The sequence below is a fragment of the Seriola lalandi genome, unplaced genomic scaffold (assembly GCF_002814215.2).
Source record: "Seriola lalandi dorsalis isolate HSWRI2012SDOR001 ecotype SW California unplaced genomic scaffold, Sedor1 jcf7180002054606, whole genome shotgun sequence".
In the NCBI taxonomy this organism is placed as follows: domain Eukaryota; kingdom Metazoa; phylum Chordata; class Actinopteri; order Carangiformes; family Carangidae; genus Seriola; species Seriola lalandi.
Window position 1 is genome coordinate 2226342 of NW_019525159.1, and position 19944 is coordinate 2246285.

The window sequence follows — 19944 nt, forward strand, 5'->3', positions numbered from 1 at the left end:
ACTCCCACCCCGATCACCCCTTACTTTTCCAGAGGACAAAATGTTCCTGTGGTCAATCACCAACAGATGTATTTAGAGTTTCCTAACAATGCATCACATTCTCAAAGATTCTTTTGTCTCAGTCAGAAAATGAGGTCCACCAAGCACTTATTTAAAATTTTAAAACCCATTCCAGTGTATTCTTTGTTGTAACATCTTTTCTCTTTGAATGTGCAGCTCATGCAAGACTTACAATATATTTCTTTACAAAATGTCTGACAGAAAAAGGTCAGAATCAATCAAAGTTTTTCATTTCAAAGGCAAAGCTCCTTGTGTTAGTTCTGCTGTCAGTCATCTGGTTTAGTTCTTCATTTAGAGATGTCTTGTGCAGAGGATAAAATATTACTTCTTTATTGTTCCTGATTAGACTTCTTCTGAGGACTGCGCAGGCGTGTACAGACTGTGTTTGATTGACATCGATGTGACCATCCTATTAGTTTTGTTGCACCGGTTAGGTTGGAGATTACACCTTGTTATAGGCCTTGTCCCCTGAAAACATTTAGAAGCCAGTCATAGTAGATCAAACATTAACAATGGCTATGTTCTATCTAAGTGTCTCAATAAGCCATGACAGTGTGACAGTGAGCCAGAGTGAACAAGGAGCCTGAAACTGAATAAATGGAATTCAGCCATCATTCATTTTATTAATTATACTTGTGCTTTTCCTTGTGTGAAATCTCTTTTGTGAAAAAGAGAGGGTTCATAAAGTTTGCTGATCTCACAAATACTTCCACCCAACGTCAGCCTGAGCAGAGGTCTAACCAGCCAGAATAAGTGAAAACATATGTGTGGATGTGCAGGGGCCTTTAAATAAGCTCACTATACTATACTGGAATATTATCAATCAGTATATGCAAGATTCAAATACACATACCATTTTTGGGAAATAGAGGAAGTTATTTTAACAATGAACTAAGTTTGTTGAAGCTGAGTATATTGTTCAATTGAGAAGCAGAGAAGTTACATTTGAATGCTAACACAAAAAGCAGTCAGACATGCTTGAGTTTTTTTTTTCTCTCTTTACAGACCAGTAATTTAAGTTGTTCATAACAGTTTCCATGATCTGAAATCCATAGCCATGAGTTGCATTATAACTATAATAATAATATTCTATCATATTGTGATAACACTGTAATGACGATGTCAAAGGAACAGAAAGTGCAACACAGTAGCAGAGAGATGAGAGCTACTGGGTCAAATGCTTCACTTCAGATCAAGTGGATATCAGCCCGGGGTCAATATTACCCTTCACAGAAAGCATCAGATGCATGCCATGTCAGACATTTCCTCATCAACACATTGTCTCACATGATCGCACATATATATACACACACACTGCCAGTATTTACCAGAACTACTTAACAATATAAAAATACCCCCTCCTCCGTGTCCCTGTCCACCACTTCCATATATGTTAATCACACAGTGTACATTTTAATCTGCTGATTTTAAGGCACAGCTTGCCATCTGGAAAGGCCAGGCAGTGTTTATTTGTGTGTGTACAGTATGTCTGAGTCCCAATTCGTCCATTATGAGTAGTGAAACAAATGTGTGTATGAAGCAGATGACATACTTTTCAAGCACAAGCCCAATGGCTGTTCTGCTATTTTTTGCTTTCACGCATATGGGGACCACCTGACCCACATCGTCAGCTTATTGGAGGGAAATGCATTAGCCATGGTCAAAAACACACACACGTACATGTCACTGTGGGTCAGTTGTCTCTACTGACACACTACGCAAGCCAAAAAAGCAGAGCTAACGGAGTTTCTCGTTCATCAGTAATAAATTCACAGACACAAAAAATATGCTTATGTACAAAGTGCACAGATGGGCTGATATACCTAATCTCCAAAAAATAGCCCACCAACCCAATGACCATCTATACTAATGAAGAGAAATTAATCTTTTTAATCTCCTCTGATGTGTAATTAATTTATTACAGGAATAAACGCGGTTTATCCTAAATCTTTTCTGCTGCTTTAAGTATTTGTGGAAATTTGAAAATAGAATAAAAAATCATTGCAAAAAAAAATTTGAATTTTGTGTTTTCCTTTCCTCTCTTCCTTTTTTAAGAATCTACATATGAACAGCATGTGCAAAACAGCTATAAATGTTCATTTTACACACTTAGAGAATAGTGTCTCAGCATTTAAGGGCTGTACTTGTACAGTATTTCCTGTAGTTTAAAAGAGGTCTCTGAAAGTGCATCATACAGAGATGTGTCCTGAAAATTAACGCTAATTGCCCTGTCACTCCTTATAACAGAAATGTTGTTTGGCTGTCACTCATGCACAGTCGTTCTTTTTCAGCTTCTCCACGCACATTTAGCAAAGTTTAGACGGCAGCCTTTCTACTGTAGCCCTACAGTGTAATTAGCTGTCAACGCTCAGTGGATAGGTTTTGTTGTAGGAGGAAAGAGGAAAGTCTGTCTGAGCCACAGTGGTACTAGAGAAGAAAAAGAGAATGACTTCTAACAGTCTGATATTTAGAGATATCACCTCTTTTTCTGTCTACATGTTTTGTGATAGCTCTTTCTGTGAAAAGACACATTTTCTTTGACATGGCCCTGTCATTATGGTGTGTCAAAGGTCTACAATATAAAGGGATTGTATATATTTAATATTGTGTGTCCAAATTTTAGTACATTTTGACTTCTCCAGCCTGTGTGTAGCACTCAGTCCCAAGCCCATTAGATCCTGCTGTGGTTGGGAGATAAATACTTTCATTTAAAAAAAAATATTAAAAAAAATAATTTCCTAATAATTTCCTAAAATCAGCTTGACACTGCAGTTTTTATCAAATGTTACTTGAACGGGAATAAATCCTGTTTTTGTTTGGTGCTTCTTTTGGTGCTCTAGTGAGTATTAATAGCAGCAGGGTGTATCTGGGATTGACTCAAAATAAACCCATGTACCCATGTTCATTGTAATGAAGCAACATGACACCCGTGTGTGACTCACTGATGTGTTTTTAACAATAGAGGTCAACGACACAGAGGAATGACCTTTATCAGGATTTGGCTACACAAGTAGAACTTAGTAATAGAATCACTTCATTGCCGGTTTTGACCTTTTCATAAGACTTGTTGAGCAGAAGAGGTTTCTGCACATAATGTATGCAACAATCCAACTATGTTTCCTTCTCATTAGGTCAGGATGATGCCACATCATGTGTAGACGGGCTGCTAGTCCAACATAATTCTGCCCTCAGGGATTTTGGCCTGGCACTGTCCTGACTCTGAACTGGCACAGGTCTCTGAGTGCAGGATTAGTCAGACACACTGATCCAAATGGTGCACCTCTGGAGAGAGTTTGTGGACATTAACGTGGATCAATCTAGCAAACCAGTGAAAGACTTCACCAGATGATATTTGTGTGTTATGTTATATAATGACATCATTATTATTATTGTTATGACAGTGTAGCTGTCAGATAAGTTATTTAAATAGTTGTGACTTTGCTTACTTTGTCGAAACTACATAAAAAGGAAATACTGTCTTAAAATGCAAATATACAGGTAAAACATGCTATCTGCATGTGCGTTTTTCCACTGAAAAAGAACTATAAAAAAAGACTGCCTAGTGTGTTTTGTTTTAACTCAATTAAGTTAAGTTGAATTCAACTCCTTAACAAGATGATTGTTGACTCTGAGCGATGCTTGGTGTTTTACCTAAAGTTTATCTCATTTAATCTTGACAAATTTGAGGCTAACCAAACCCCAAAAATGTCCTTTCCACTTAGTACGTTTGCCTATCTAATCCTATACCCAATCTTATTTCTAACTATTTATTGTCTAATCTTAACTCTAAGATGTTTTCTCATCATGAACTTGAAGAACAATCAATTTAATGTAATTATTATAATCATACTTTCTGCGTGTATTTAGAACAATAAAATTTCTCACATCATTTGCATCTACAACGTGTTACTGGTTTGCATTTTGGGTTCATTTCACTACAGTCACCTGTTTCACCCTTGTGTGACTTGAGGGAAAGTGCACTTCCTTTACATAGTGCTCTAAAATAGTGCCTACACAAACAGTGCATATCTTAATTCCCCTAAGCACTGCACAAAAACCAGAAAACCAGAAAAACAAACAAACCAACAAATCAACAAACACACACAACCAACTACAGCTCCTAATGAGCAGCCCATCCTGAGCACTCAAAGAGAGCACAAATGTTACTGTGAGTTTGACATTACAAATGAAAAAAGAAAAAAGTCTGTGAGTAGCACGATATCCACCCCCTGATATTCATCTAGTGTTGTCTTGCTCACTGGCAGCACAAATGTTAGATAAATTGTGGGGTTTTTTTTGTTTCACTCAACTCTTTTAACTAACTTTAAAAAGCACATTTTTTCTTTTCAGAATGAATATTTTTTCAAGTCAGCTATTCAGCAGCTTGCTCATTTATTCAGAAACCCAAACACATGGTAGAAATCTTGTGTCATAGCTTCATAACAGAAAGAGTTAGAGAAGAGGCATGATGACAAGAGGAAAAAAATATTAATTGCCCTTGAATCCAAAGCATTACAAGAGCATGGTGAGCCCGCCAAGCCCCCGGTATGCCCCTACTTCCTTCTTCACTTCCTGTGAAGATATGCTGTATAAGTTGCAAAATATGGACTTCTATAGGTTGGCAGTTAGTGTTGCATTGAATTGTTTGTTTAGTAAATGCCTTATTGCATTCTGCCACAGTACCAGAGTACACAAGATGGACTGGGGATTAAATGAGAAATGACAAAGATGCCAGAGTAACAGTGATGTCTGAGAAAACAGAGAGAGGAGGGTGAATAAAACTACAGGTGAGATGGGAGGACATGAGATGGAAAAGACAGCTCAAGGTTATTCAGAACCAAGATAATAAACACAAAAATACTGACAAACAAGGAGAGAGAGAGAGAGAGAGAGAGAGAGAGAGAGAGAGAGAGAGAGAGAGAGAGAGAGAGAGAGAGAGGGTCGACACACACTGAGTGATATTGCAATGAATGAGATTTTGGTCAGTTCCATGTTAGTGCATGTCATGGTGCAGCACTGCCTCCATGGCCTACATTCTGCCAGCTGGCAACACAGAAGTGCATGCATGTGTATGCACCCCCACTCCTACACACAAACACACATGGATCAGATGAGACAGTAATGGGGCAGTACTGCCACTGGGAAAGATGAAAACATTCTACATCCATTAATACAGCTAAACATGCAGCTTTTTCTTTTGTTGCCTTGGCATCCTGTGAAATTAATGAACTTAAATTTTCCTTTATTGCACTTTCTAAGCAGCTGCTTTATTATTATTATTATTATTATAGCTATTATTAATAATTTTATATTATAGTTAAACATCTTCCAGCCTATCATCCCACAGCTGAAAGAGCTACTTGCCTCTGTAACCCTTGAGTGCAAGTCAGGATCCCCTCATGCAAGGCTTATAATGGTTTCCTGCTGGCTGACTCTTGTCCAATCTGATACCTCTGTCCCAGTTCCATCTACAGAAGCATAGAACTAATTTTAAAGTTGTATGAGGTAGATTAGCCTAGTTCAGCCAAGCAGTGTAAATTGGGATGGGTAAGCTAACGTCTTATGATATCACCATCAATTCTCAAAACCCAGAATGAAATGACGGGAATAAGCAAAGGAAAGTCGATGGTGCTGAGAGCTTTGGGGTCGCGGAGAGAGAAAAAAAAGTGTATGTGGAAATATGTGTATGTCAGCGTGTGCTGATGTGAAGTGTTTTTGCATATGTTCATGTGTGTGTACAAAAACGTGGGGTCATACTGTAAGTAATCCTCTGAGAGGGTAAACTAAGCTTCTTAAAGGGGTCTTCCATGGAAAGCAATTGTGACCAATTTAGCTTAGCAATAGCAAATTAGACGAGAATTGACAGATTAGCAGCGTAACAAAGGGAGTTTTAATGTCAGCAACAATAAAAGCACAAAGAGGAAAAATATATAGATAGAAGAAGCTAAGGAGGAAGAAACGGGCAACAAGATGAAAAAAAAAGATAAAACAGTGAAGAAGAAGAAGAAGAAGAAGAAGAAGAAGAAGAAGAAGAAGAGAGAGAAAGAGTGCAACAGACAAAAAGGACTCAGAAGAGATCACATTCCTATAGCATCCTCAAAACACTTCAGTCCACACTGTAAATTTGCTGCTTTGCTGTGCAGTGAGTAGAGTCAAGTATGATAACACAAACATAGTACTCACCTAGTCTAGGCTGCCCTTATGGCTGGCACAGAAGCATAGCATAACTCCAACACACACACACCACCACCACCAACGTGAAACTACAAGTGAGTGCAAACATAAGTAGGAAAAGAAAGAGCACTCCAAGGTGGAGAGAAGAAAAATAAATTTCCAAACAGATGTGTCTATGTGTGTGTGGGGGTGTGTGTGTGTGTGTGTATGTGTGTGGAGTTGGGTGGGTGTGTGTCTGTGTGTGAAGGGAGATCCACTCCAGCAGCAAATGGTATAGGAGAGCTCCGTCTCTCTCTATCTCTCTCTCTCTCGCTCTCTCTCTCTTTCTCTCTCTTTCTCTCTCTCTCTGTGTCTCTCTCTCTCTGGCAACTGTGACGCGTCAGAGTTTCGACCAGACCCCTCCCTCCGTCCCTACTCTCTCTGTCTTTCCCTCATTTGTTCACCCAATCCCTCTCTCTTTCCCTCTCTTAATCCCTCACTTCCCAGTCGCCCCACCTCCCAGCACAAAGACTGATAAAGATTAAAGCCGCGAGCCTGCCACACTCCAGGCACACACAAACATTTGAGAAAATGTATATGGCTTTTACTTACTGTACTTAAGTTAAGTTGTATCTTTACAGTTGCCATTTTTATTCAACATTTATTTGACTCTCAAACAATGTCTTTTGTATCTTTTTATGCAATTTTGATTTCATCCTTTTATATGCTGTTATACAGTATGAAATTTATATGAAGATATATCGCATCAAAGCATTCAATGACAAATTTCGATGTTCATTATCCACATTTCAGTGAGTTCTCCAAAAGTATCATGGTTTGATGCCCCGCTCTAAACAAAAGGGACCTGATTAATTGATTACCGATTAATGATTAAGTTAACTTACCAGTGGTGTGGTAGTTGTGCTGTGTGGGCACTTTAAGATGCTTCTTTCTCCCCAGCTCTTCCCCAAGAAGGTAGTACCATCCATGAACCTCCTACAGCACAAACACAAAGACTGACTATATATGTGTGAGTGCGTCTGTGTATGTGTGAGTATGCATGAGTGCTGACTTTAAGCTTGAGGATTCAACCTAATGAGTACTACATTTAAAATGAATCCACTGTGCGCGCATGAACATGTACAGAAACACAAACACACAATAGAAACACACACACAGACTCAATTTGCTTGCTCCTCCAGGCCTGCAAACACTGCACACACTGCGCACACACACACACACACACACATACATACATACATACATACACACACACACACACACACACACACACACACACACACACACACACACACACACCACTCACAATGCTTTAGTTTATTCCAGCAGCTGATGCCCCCACTTCTGCCCTGTGAGCCAGATGGTGTGTGTGAGCGTGTGTGTGTGTGTGTGAGCGTGTGTGTGTGTGTGTGTGTGTGTGTGTGTGTGTGTCTGTACATGTGTGTTGTGTGTTTACCACTACTGTACGTGTGTTACATAAAGCTGTGCAGGCTGTAGCAGAGGGGGTCTGATTTGTAATCCCGATGATGTGGACACAGTCTTGCAAACAAGGACGTGAAAACCCTGTCATAAGCCCCGCCATCATTTTACTCTATCACACATTCATTACAGCACACACACAGACATAAACACACACGTGCGCGCACAGACATACACACACTAACACACACGCACACAGCGCCATCCTCTTCTTTTGTACTAAATAATGTGACGCCATGGACAGTGACAATAATCTCCATTTTAAAAGCATCTTATCTGAGTGGACAGATTTCTGCAGGCTGTGGGACAAGGGGGGAGGACGCGCAGGGAACTTGAGAAGGGGGAGGGGAGGGCATATGTCCTGAAAATCAGTGAGGGATTTACAACATCGTTCAATATTACCATGCACATGTGACAAAGGGGGAAAGATTGGGGCAAAAAGAGCTGTTAGTCAGGAGGTAGATAGATGAGAGAGATAAAAAGAGAATGCAGGAGATGAAAAAGAAAACAAAAAGCACAAAGTGACAAAAGGGTGCAAACAAACGACGACATGTGACAAGCAAGCAAACTAGGTAAAAAATAATAGCTAACACTCATAAGCTCCAAATGCCTCTGAAGTAAAATAAGAACACAGTGGACGGATACTGAAATGGGTTTCTAGGAAGAGATGAATGAAAAATAACAAAAGTAGAGAATAACGGATGTGGTGGAGGGGATGAAAAGACATAACTCCCTGTGACTCAAAGCTAAATGTCCCTCATTAGCATATTAAGCCAATTAAATATTCATTGGGATAAATGTTAGAGGAAGGAAGCCATCAGCCTGACTAAAATATAATTTATTCCCCTTGTTTGTTTTCTTTCTTGATGTGGATGTTAATTGAAACTACAGAAAAGACTTACTGGAGTGACTTTAAGAGGAGACAAGTGGTTTTGTAAATCTGCAGCTGTGTTCATGTTTGTTTTCCTAATTTTACTTCAAAAAACCAAATTAAGCTTTAATAGTTAGCGACTCAGTAGTCTGAGAAAAAACAATCATAGTAATAATAAAAACACCAACTAACTGAATGCAAATACCATTTTCTGTGTCATTCAATCTGAAAGACTTGGTTCTACTTTAAAGTCTTGGTCAGAGAAATAAAATTAAAAGCAGATACTGATCTTTTTAACAAACTTTTTCAGACTAAACAAATCTCTTGGCTTGGGCAACATTAGAGTTTTTCTGTACGTTGTATTATGCAGTTTAAACCGCTACATCACCGGGATACTTCTATTTTTCTACTTCACAAAGAGCTCAGATTTTAGGGTTCATTAGGACTCATTGCTCTACTGGTGAAGAGCCGCTAATTGCAACAACTGGTCCGGCAAGCACAGGAACTGATGAAGCCCATATTTTATGGGCAAAAGTTGTTGCTTCTTTTGATGTGGGGTTTTCTCATTAGTGCTGTAACCACAATGATCATACAGGTTCTCTGTTTCCTCTAAGACAGATCATATATTTACTGTGCTTTCATTATATCCTTTTTGTGTAAAGTAAAAGGAATACATCTACTTTCCTGTCTTTATATTGTCTTCAAAGAACATACAAATGCAAGCTAAATAATGTAATAACACACATGTGCTGAAGCATTACATACCATTTGCAGTGGTTACTGCACTAACCACTAAAATATGTACTTTGTTTTAAATTGGAAAATGTGGTACACTGCAAGAAAAAAATATGCACATCTGCAAAGGCAGAGGAAAGACAGTTGGATATATTAGAGCTGAATAATTAAACAGTGGAGAGAAAGAGCTAAGAAAAGCAGGTATGTGCATATACTGTACAGCTGAGGAGAACCTATTATTTCTAACTCAGCCAAAGAGCAACACTGAACTCTTGGACCTCGCATTTATCTGCTATCACCTGGGACAGTTTGGGAAGAAAGACTGAGGGCTAAGTGTTGTTCTATATTATGATGTGCAAGTGTGAGAAGAAGCGGTGTCAACCTTTCTGTGTCTGTCACTGTGTGTTTGAGAAGTTGTCCTCTCTACATTGCCTGACAAGTCGTCAGTAATAAGTGTCTGAAAATAAAATGCTTCATCCCACCAAGAATTTACTTCCAGTTTTTGACTAGTTTCAGTGTGTATGTTCTTGTGTGCATTCTGGTCGTGCTAGTGGCACGGTCGGCTGGTCGGTCTACGACTTTGGTCCGGACTGAAATGTCAACTGTCAACTATTTTATTGATTGCCATTAGATTTTCACAGACGTTGAATGTTGCCCAGCTATAAAAGACCCATACCAAGCACAGAGGCCAAAGCAACAGTTCAGGAACATAATGTGCAACGAGAACATGATGTTCTGTGTTTTTAACAGTTCAAACAAAGACTGACAGGAGGAAGTGACTTTGGGTTTTGTTGTTTTGTGACAGAAAACAACAAAATGGGTCTTGTTGTCATTACAGTGCCAGTGATATCAAAGCTCTCCCCAGATAACTGAGAGATATTTTGTGTTGAGGTGCACTGCTTGTTGATATTCTGGCCATGTGGTACACTATCTTTATGAAAAGATTCCTTTTTCTGTTCCGTTCCAAAAGTCTCAATGTGCGGTAAAACATCATCTGCTCATCATACTGCATTTCATTAACTATAATTTTTAGTCAAATTTTTATTCTATTTTATTAAATGAAAGACATGAGACTCAGTGAGACTTTAATAAAAAAAAAAAAGGCATGTGTTTGTGTATGTGACCCATTACATTTCAGTAGAGAGAGTGACTCAAAGTGTGTCTCGCTCCAGTATCTAGCGGCAACACTGCTGTGCTGTAACACTGGTAACCCCAAAGTGTTTCCTCTCGACTATTGAGGTCACTGCAATTCATTCACACTGAACTAAACTCCTAGATTCATGGTCTAATGGATGGACACACACACACACACACACACACACACACACACACACACACACACACACAGAATAAGTGAAAGTTGAAAAGGGAACTAAGGACACTGTTACAGAATGTCTTTATACCTGTAATCTCTGTGTTCAAACTCACCTGGTCTGTGTCCATAAGAGAGCAGACACCAAAGCTCATGCAACCCAGCAGTGCACTCATCCTGTTGATACACAGAGAGACAGACAGAGAGAATAAATAAGTGGGATAAAAATCAATGAATACCCGTAAGCAAAGCTGACATGTCATCTAACTCAGGTCTGACAGACGAAATGTGTTTTATGACCCAACAGCATTTAATCGAACAGATCTAACACCAAATCCAAGCTATTGGGATATTTTTTTTAAATTTAACAGTGTTTTTCATCTTGATGTCAGATTTTGTCACATATAATCTTGTCCCAGAATACCCTACAAACTCCTTTATAACTGAACAGAAAGGACAACATCGATGCCTAGGCTGAAATCTGTGTTGTTAGAAGCATAATAAACCGTAATGAAGGACAAACAAAACAATAATAAAAGGTTTAAAGTAATAAAAATGTGATACTTGGGAAATATTTTTCATGAATCTGTCAACATAACTGACATTGAACAAATTTATTATCAGAGTTATGGGCGTGTGCATGTGCATGCACATGTGCATGTGCGTGTGCGTGTGTGTGGTGGTGGTGGCAGCAGCGCGGAGTGGGTAGGGGTGTTTAATTATGCATACATGAGAAAAACAGTTCTCGACAACCTCCCAGCTGGAGTGGACTAATGCAGCTGTTGATGCTGTTTTGAGGGCAAATTGGCCGTCAGCACAAATGAGCACCTGTAATGTTTCTTGGCTCCACTCAGTAGAAAGAACTAGTGACCGAAAAAGCTGCGCTGCACTGACAGAATGTTGTGAAGACACAATGGAGTCTACAATATCCTATTCTACCACAAAATCCAGATTCAGCTCGGTCAAACGTTTTCACCAGAATAATCTGCCAACAGTACAATAGACGCACCATGTAAGGCCGATGTATTTTCAGCAATTGGATTACAGGGAAAGACAATTGCTTCTTTGAAAGGATAAGTGTGGTGATGCTTTTATTATAAACAATTCCCATAAAAAGACCAAAACTAACAACGATCCTGCTAACAAGTAGTACCTGTTGCCAAATCCCAATTCCCAATGTACTTCCTTTGATGACCAAAAACGTAATCGTACTCTGCAGAGCTGTACACTGCTATGCCTAAGTACATAACCACAAATAAAAAGATAACATAATAAATAATGCACAACAGCAACGGCTAAACTGATGGATTCTTTGTCACAAACAATACTGGACATATTTTTAGTTTCCTCTTTAAGGTTACATGGTCAAACACTAACCTAATACTGTGAAGCCTAGAGCCTGCTACTACTGGAGATAAAACATTTCTGAGAAACTGGCAGCTGAGAAGTCCACATAAGACACATTTGGTAAAATGTGGATCTTTTTGTAATAAAAATAAGAAATGATTGAAGATCAGGGAATAAAAACAGAGGACCATCATGCAGATACACACTGAAAAATACAAAAGTGCGATACAAATCGCTCATTTGAATTTAATGTTGCTCCTGTGGAAGCAGAAATAGTTTTAGAGTTTGGCAATATAATAATGGCAATGCCCAAAGTCTGATTGGATGTGTAAATAAACACTTAAGTCTTTCTTTTGCTTTTGTCTTTGCAGTGTGTTATGTCATTCTGTCCATCAAATTGCAGGACTTCTCACACTCACGAAGAAATCAGCTGTGTCTGGCTACAGCAGCGCTTTGGCCAGTGTTCTGTGGTGTTTAAGAAGATTTGCTGAAGAGGCACTGCCTCCCACTACTTCCTCACAGCAGCCGAATAAGCACGTTTTAATGACTTTTGAGGCTGGACTGTATGAAAAAAAAGGCCTCTGAGGAGGATATGCATGGTGCAGGGGTAAAGTTCACTCCTGCAGAGACCATGAGTTGGTCATGTGTTCCAACAACCCACAAGTGACCAAGTTTGCAGTTGAGAAAGGCACCAAATAATCTTGCTGCATTAAGAATCTCCACAAGATCCTTTTCTCTATTTGAGATGCTTCTACAGTGAATGTACAAATGTATAGAACTGATAAGATAACATCTTATACTATACGGGCCACTTTGCACAGCCCATTAACATTAAAATCTTGGCTACAGAGATTCAGAGTACCTGGATCTCTACCTAACAATTAAATTAGTGACTGTTACAGATCTGGCAGTTTTATCTCCTAACTGAATTTGCTGCTTTTATACATTGTGTTAAAGATCCTAAAAGTTTAAAGACACACACAGCATTTCCTGCTTTCCTTTCCTGTCACTTCCTTTGCTCTCAAAGGTATGGGAGGTTCAGAGTTTAGAGGGAAGTAGTGAGTAATAAGATGGGGATACATAATTTTCTATTCAATGCAGGGTCCAAACCAGTCCTTTCATGTCCAATAATGTGAATATTGCTTTGAATGAATGCTATGAATGTGTGCTATCCCTGAGAGTCTTTCCTGGACAAAGGGAACCCTTGGTTTAATAAGAAATCGCTCTGTGTGGATTTGAATTATGTGAAAAACGCCTACTAAATACATCTATATGTACTATAACCTTCAGACGGCCCCATTCTGTACAAATAAAATGACAACATGAAAGAGTCTGCCTCTTTCATCTTGAAGTAAATTTATATCTATTGCCAGAAGGAAAGCAGAGAACCCAATGCTTTTAATGAGTCAAGGTTTTGGGAAAGCTACACTTAAAATCTCATCAGCATACTAAAAAACAAACAAATAAATAAATAAATAACCAGATAAATATTCAAACAAACAGAGATAAACTTAAACTGTAATCATAGAAGAATATTGCTTTATCAAATGTTCCTACTGGATTTTCCCAATTAATACCAGTGGCCATTTGGTGTGAATAAGGCTTAATTGCTTCCCAAAGATGAGTAAATCGCTCTTAATCTGTGTCCCAGAAACTGTCCCAAAAAGGTCTTTATCTTTATAATCATTCTATGATCTAAACTCAACCACTGGTTTAAGCCTGTCACTCTATACAGTAAATCTGTATATATCCTCTAGAACACATGCTGTACGTGGTATTTTGTTCTTACGCAACTAAAAACAGTGAGAATCAATAAATAAAATAAATGGACTAATAAATGGAGATCCATCTGTAACCACATTAACTATGTTAAGAGAATAGTGTTCTTGAGTATTTCAAGCACATAGTGATACTTTTCTTCTTTCCTTTCAACACAACATAGCACAAGAAATGTGTGACTCATTTGACCATATGTCCTCCATCCCCAGCAATGACCCTGTTTCAGTGTAAGTCTGTTGAGGCAGAGAGGCGAGAGTAACACATTCACTCTGCCAGATTCAGACACAGGCATACAAATAAACACAAAAACACAAACTAACACACAGTTATATGCAGTAGCATTAATTATAAAATGGTATTTTGTTGACCTAGTAGGAAGGTTTGTGTTTGTGCATGTGAGGTGTGCTCACTAATGTGTTACAGCTTCGTGGGAACACACACACTTTAAATTGTAGAAACTCAAAAAAAGACCATTTAATTCATTGTCCTCTCTCATATCAATATCACCATGAGCCACAATGTCACCATGCTCAACTTTCCCAGCAGGTACCTTGTTGTGGAGTCAGAGTTCCACATCGTGAAAAGCAGTCTCTTATGAAGGTCGTCCTCACTGACGACACTGAAAACAAGAGACAGAGAGAGTAAGTCAGATAGTCTCAAATTCTAACTGTGTCTTGAGGCATAATGCGAGGCATATTTTCGTTCGCAGTGCAGACATGTCTGCATCAGTTTGTGCCATCCAAACAGGAAGAAAATTGAGGGTAATAAAAGAAAATACTGGAGAACTAGCCTAGTTTAGACCTCAAATTCACATAAACAACTTTGCAAATGACGCAAAGTGAAAACTCACCTGGCATTCTGTCTGGACAAACCTTTAAAGTATATTTGTAATTCACCAACTAACAATATGACCTGCTCCCACTGAAACTCTGCACAAACATTTATTTGCCACCAATGACCATTGAAGATCAAAAGCATCAAGAGCTAAAGGTATAATGCATAGATAAGCATGCTTATATTTACATATTGCTCACATCCAGGTGGAATTGGCTGTCTAAGTAAAGCAGCACTGTCTTATGGCATGGCAACAAAACCAAAATATTATTTAAAAAAAATCTTAAAATGGTATGCAATACATTCAGGACAATTAATGTTTGTAGAAACTGGCTGAACACTCACAAGTAAAAGGTTTGTAAGAAGATGGGGTTCCTACAGTGAGGAACCATCTGAGTCTTCCGGCTGTCTGTAGGATCGCTGTCTGGGAACATGCCAACCTGAAGAACACAGCAAAAGAAAATTACAGGTAGTCTAGTTTCCACCATTGTCTTACAGTGTCAACATGAGCTTTTTTGTATAATTCTGTACAATAGTACATACCTTAACATAAGAGTCACATGGCCCCTGGCACTCTTCCAGCATTCCCCTCGCCTCCAAAACTGTGAATACATAGAAATAGAACCGAATAAAATTATCAAATAGCTCATCACATGAGATCAGTTTCCATGAGACTGTTGACTTTCTAGTTACATTAATCATATACTACATGCAGATGAAATTTCAGGTCATCTATTGACTATTGACTATTGTACATATATCAAAGGTCTAGAGAGTACAAGAGTATTTTTGATACATGCACTGGGCAAGCTGATTTGGTTGTAGAAAAGGGGCTGCCATGTTCAATATGGCTTGCCTGACTCTTATTAACGCATTGTTTCTTGTTGAATCACTATATGTTGAGGAGGAATAAGAGGATGTTTGACTGTTTGGAATAACAAACTGTGAAAATGATTTAAAAGAATTCCAGTGGCTGAGAACTCAAAAGGGAAATCTGCAAACTTGACAGAAACAGCTGTTCTAGTTGCTCTAGTCAAATGTATTTCTTTTCTGTCTTCATTGCTGCCAGTAAAGCCATTTTATTGCGGGTATTTTATCCTGGACCACAACATCGAATGAGATTCCATCCTACTGGTGTTGGCTTAGGGAAAATAGAAGTACATGACAGGGCTTCAGAAGCTATCCGCCCCCACATGGGATGAAAAACTACATGAACCTTTAGACAGGATGCTTGCATGAAGATGATTTAATCTATATCAAATCCAACCTGTCAACTTAATACAATATAAAATCACTCACATTTTGTTTATATGTTGTTTCCGCATGGCACAAACTCAGCTGCTGACTATAGCTATCATATATATTTACTGTAAGTATAATAACACATAAATATAATTTCAAAATTTACACTATGTAAAGTAGATAAAGTACAAATTATATTACATAGAGTTGAACCAAGCGGCAACCTCCAGGGCTGAAAACTGCAGTTCCTCAACGGGCAGGCTACAAAAGCAAAAATACTCAACTTCACAGCAGAAATAAAGTTGTTTACAGCCTGGGAAAAAAAAACGATTTGGTCTTTATAGCTAATTTCGCCCTCCTGTAACCTGTAAAGGCAGTGAATTTTTATATAACTCATCTGTTTAAATTTTATTAAGGTTTAAAGTTCAGCATAATTGAGGTCGTGCCGCTTTGAATGACAGATGGGCGAGCGTGTGCTTGCCACAAACCGGCATGCACCGAACTCCCAGTAATTTTCTTATGGCTCTACATAAGAAGATCCACCCAGCTGCACACTGAGGTTGAGGTTGCCAACCTGTGCAATTTTGTTTCCCAGTAGGTGACTGCCATTTCTGATTACCTAAGACTCTTCAGCAACGCTTGATGACAAATGTAAAATCTCAGAAACCACACACAGTACACAACCAAAGCTTCAAAAGCACTTTGATTCAAAGGCTATGAGTGAGCATATTTTCCATGGTGACAAAACATAGATGAAGCAAGTATTATACGATGATTTTTTTCTGGGCAGGCAGCAGCCACAGTCCCTGAAATAAGTACACTCTTTACAAATGTATTTAACATGGTTTTGTGTTTAGAGAGAGACTGGTCAGACTCTATGATAATTTATGAAGACGGACAGTATTTAGTAGTACTGTTGTACTGAGTTGCATTATCTCAAGAGCTGTTTTTAATGTTCTGTCCCCCCTCCTGTATGTACAATGAAGTGAAACAATTAGCTATTTATATATTTCCTTGATTGTGTTACGAATCAGAAAAGAGTGGACAAAGACTAATACAGAGAAAAACATCTAGTTTAACATCTGATGAGTAAATGGCCATTCACACAGAGAAATGACAGGGGCACAAGAGATGCTGAGAGGGGAGACAGAGACTCACAAACAGAAATAGGAGGGTGCATGGCTTTGGTTGCTGGGAGACCGAAATAAACAACCACTTTTGTTAGATTAATGCACCCAGCAAATATTTTACCTCATATGTTGCACATCATATGTGCTATACAAATAAGTTGACTTGTCATTTGCATTTTCAATATTTTATATTAATATTACTGTAAAATATTCTTTATTATTTTATCAATATTTTACCAACCAGGCACACACTGTGTAGTCTCTCTGTATGAGCAGCCTTTAACATGACTCACCACTAACAACAAGTACTTCTTGCTCTTGGACGATTGACAGCTTCAGCTGACCTATTGAAAACAAGAGAGGGATGGTTATGATAGGGTATCACTGTTATATAATGGTTCATATTAATGATTAGTTTGGCATTTTGGGAAATACACTTATTTGCTCTCTTGCAGACATCATAACTATTGGTTAAATATGAAGCTATAGCCTGAGGATGTTTGGCTTAGTTTAGCACAAGGGGGTTGTGTACTCCACTATTTCTTTGCCACACTGACTTTCTGGACTCTCCACTGGTTGCCTGGAAACCTCACAAATCTAAACAATAAAATACCACGTGGGTCTTTACAAGATGTTAATTTGACAACATCAGAACTGGCAGCAGAGGAAAGCAGAGCAACAGTTTTGAAAGTACTACCCACATGCAAACCAAAACGGGTCACATAGCCTCTAGGGGCCAGTAGCCTTTCTGTGCATGTGTGTGTGTGTGTGTGTGTGTGTGTGTGTGTGTGTGTGTGTGTGTGTGCATGTGTGTGTGTGTGTGTGTGTGTGTTCTGCACATTTTGGCTGCTCACACTGTTACATTGTGTCATCTCCCATCTGAGGACCAAAGAGTCGGACACCATACGTTTAACTATTTATTTTTGGTTTAACTTACTTTTCTTGTTTATTGGGTTAAGATGTATATATGTATGTCTCTGTGTATGTGCGTGTGCATGTGTGTGTGTCCACTGTCTATCATCTGTCACTTTTTCTCTTTCTCCCTCTTTCCTGTAAGTCTCCTAGTGCTGCTAACAGTTCTGGGAGACTTGTTAGCAATGTTGACATGGCCACCGCTAACATTGGCTTTGTGCTATTTTTAATTAATCCTGCTCATAAGGGCTAAAATGTGGGAGCCTCGTTGTGTGATAACACTACTGGCATTTCAGAGCTTGGGTACAAGGGATGTTTGTCGTTCCCACACTGAACTTGGCATGGTTTTGTGCTGCTGGCTGCAATAGAACAAAGTGAAAACACTGTTTGAAATATCTTCCTGGTACGTCTGAACCTTCCTGATACAAAGGTAGTTTCAAAAGTACCAAAATCAGTCTTTATAACATGGTAAGCATAAGCCAAACAAAATGGATTGTGGTAATCACAGACTGGCAAAAGAGTTTCAGGACAGCTGCAGTACATAAGAGAACAACAGAATACTGACTACCGTATCTATCCTAGGCTGTTGGAAAAGAAAATTCCACCATACAGTTTGGTGCATTTCTGTGCAGGAGAGAGATCAGTACAATGGATCTGATAGTATGTAATGCATGTAAATTAAACACCTTGAGGTGGGAGACTGAGAACGTGACATATAAGTTAGTGTTAATGCTTTTTTTTATGGTTTAACATTTTGTAAATAACTATGCATTTTCACAAACACTAATTCTGCTCCAGAGAACCAACAGAAAAACAAGACTGTTGAGTACTGTAAGAGGATATGCCTTTCAAAAGAACTTCCCTGAGTCTAGATGACACTTTTTTTCCATCTCACATTGTTTAAAGAAGTAAAATCTAGTCATGTTTGCAGGGAGCAAGAGTGGGAGTTATATTGATTCTAAAATGGGGCTTTCTTTCATCATTGAAGCACTACAAGTGATACCATGTTACACAGAGTCAATACATTGCTCCAGCATATGGAATACATTAGCCTTATTTGTAACATCAGCTCATACAAGGAAAGAAAATCATTATCAAGATGTGGTAAATAGCAGTCATCTGGGATTTAAATGATGGAAAATATGCATGCACAGGTTTTCAGAAGGACAGAGAAGTAATAGGAGGCACAGAGGAGAAGGAGAGAGCTGCTTTTTAGAAAGCAAATGTAAGAGTGGAACACTGACATTTTGTAAGCAGAGGTCACAGTCCGCTAGAGTAAGAGTGAATAAATAGGGCATGGCAGACGAGACAGCACTGTGGGTCAATACATGCACAAATGAAAACACTCCCTCGACACATGAACACACATGAAAACGCATCCCTCCACATACTTACGGATGCATGTCTAATGGTTAAGAACAGATAATGGTCTTGTTCTTAGTTACTGAGTAAGGCGAAGAGGTTTTACAGCCATGCTAGCAGCTCTGTGAGACTATACTTGGCACAGCAGCGCTTTGAGCTAAATGCTAATGTCAACATGCTAAGATTCTAACATGCTGATGTTTAGCATGTACTGGATTCACTTTCTTAGATTTAAGTTTAGAATGCTATAATACGTCAATTACCACTAAACACACAGTACAGCTGAGGCTGTTGTCCGGGTAGTTTTGGTCATAAACTAAATTATCGGGTAAATTTACATTATGACCAGATGATGGTAAAAACGATGGAAAAAAACATTTAGATATTAGAATACATCCTGTGGGAGACACAAATTTCTGTACCAAATTGTATAACAATCTACCCCTCTCTCAAAACCAGCAAAGTTAACGTCATGGTGGCGCTACAGGAAAACTCAGGGGATCACCAAAGTCAGTAGGCCTCATCTCAACTAACACCGTTTTAATAATCTCGTGCGTCTTCTTAACTCACACCACACGTTTTTATCAGCTTTGCAAGCGGCCAGAACATGCAACTTTTATGCTCACACTGTATGATGGATCAATGAAATAGCCATGACATACAGTAGGTGTTCACACTGAACATTAGCTGGTCAGTTTAATCAGTTC

At 38.8% G+C, this 19944-nt stretch overlaps 1 protein-coding gene across 2 annotated transcripts in view; it reads right to left on the minus strand.

The window, feature by feature from the left end:
- The window catches only part of rgs3a (regulator of G protein signaling 3a), a 143964-nt gene that overhangs the window by 112664 nt on the left and 11356 nt on the right, over positions 1–19944 (minus strand). Inside the window, exons 3-8 of one of the 2 annotated variants that reach the window (XM_023419513.1) lie at positions 17257–17307; positions 15135–15193; positions 14937–15031; positions 14308–14376; positions 10748–10808; positions 7119–7209 (exon numbers count right to left, since the gene is read on the minus strand). In XM_023419513.1, coding sequence (XP_023275281.1) covers positions 7119–7209; positions 10748–10808; positions 14308–14376; positions 14937–15031; positions 15135–15193; positions 17257–17307 — 426 coding nt within the window. Of the gene's footprint in view, positions 1–6243; positions 6486–7118; positions 7210–10747; positions 10809–14307; positions 14377–14936; positions 15032–15134; positions 15194–17256; positions 17308–19944 lie in introns of those variants that run through there. The other variant, XM_023419515.2, reaches the window with a different exon arrangement.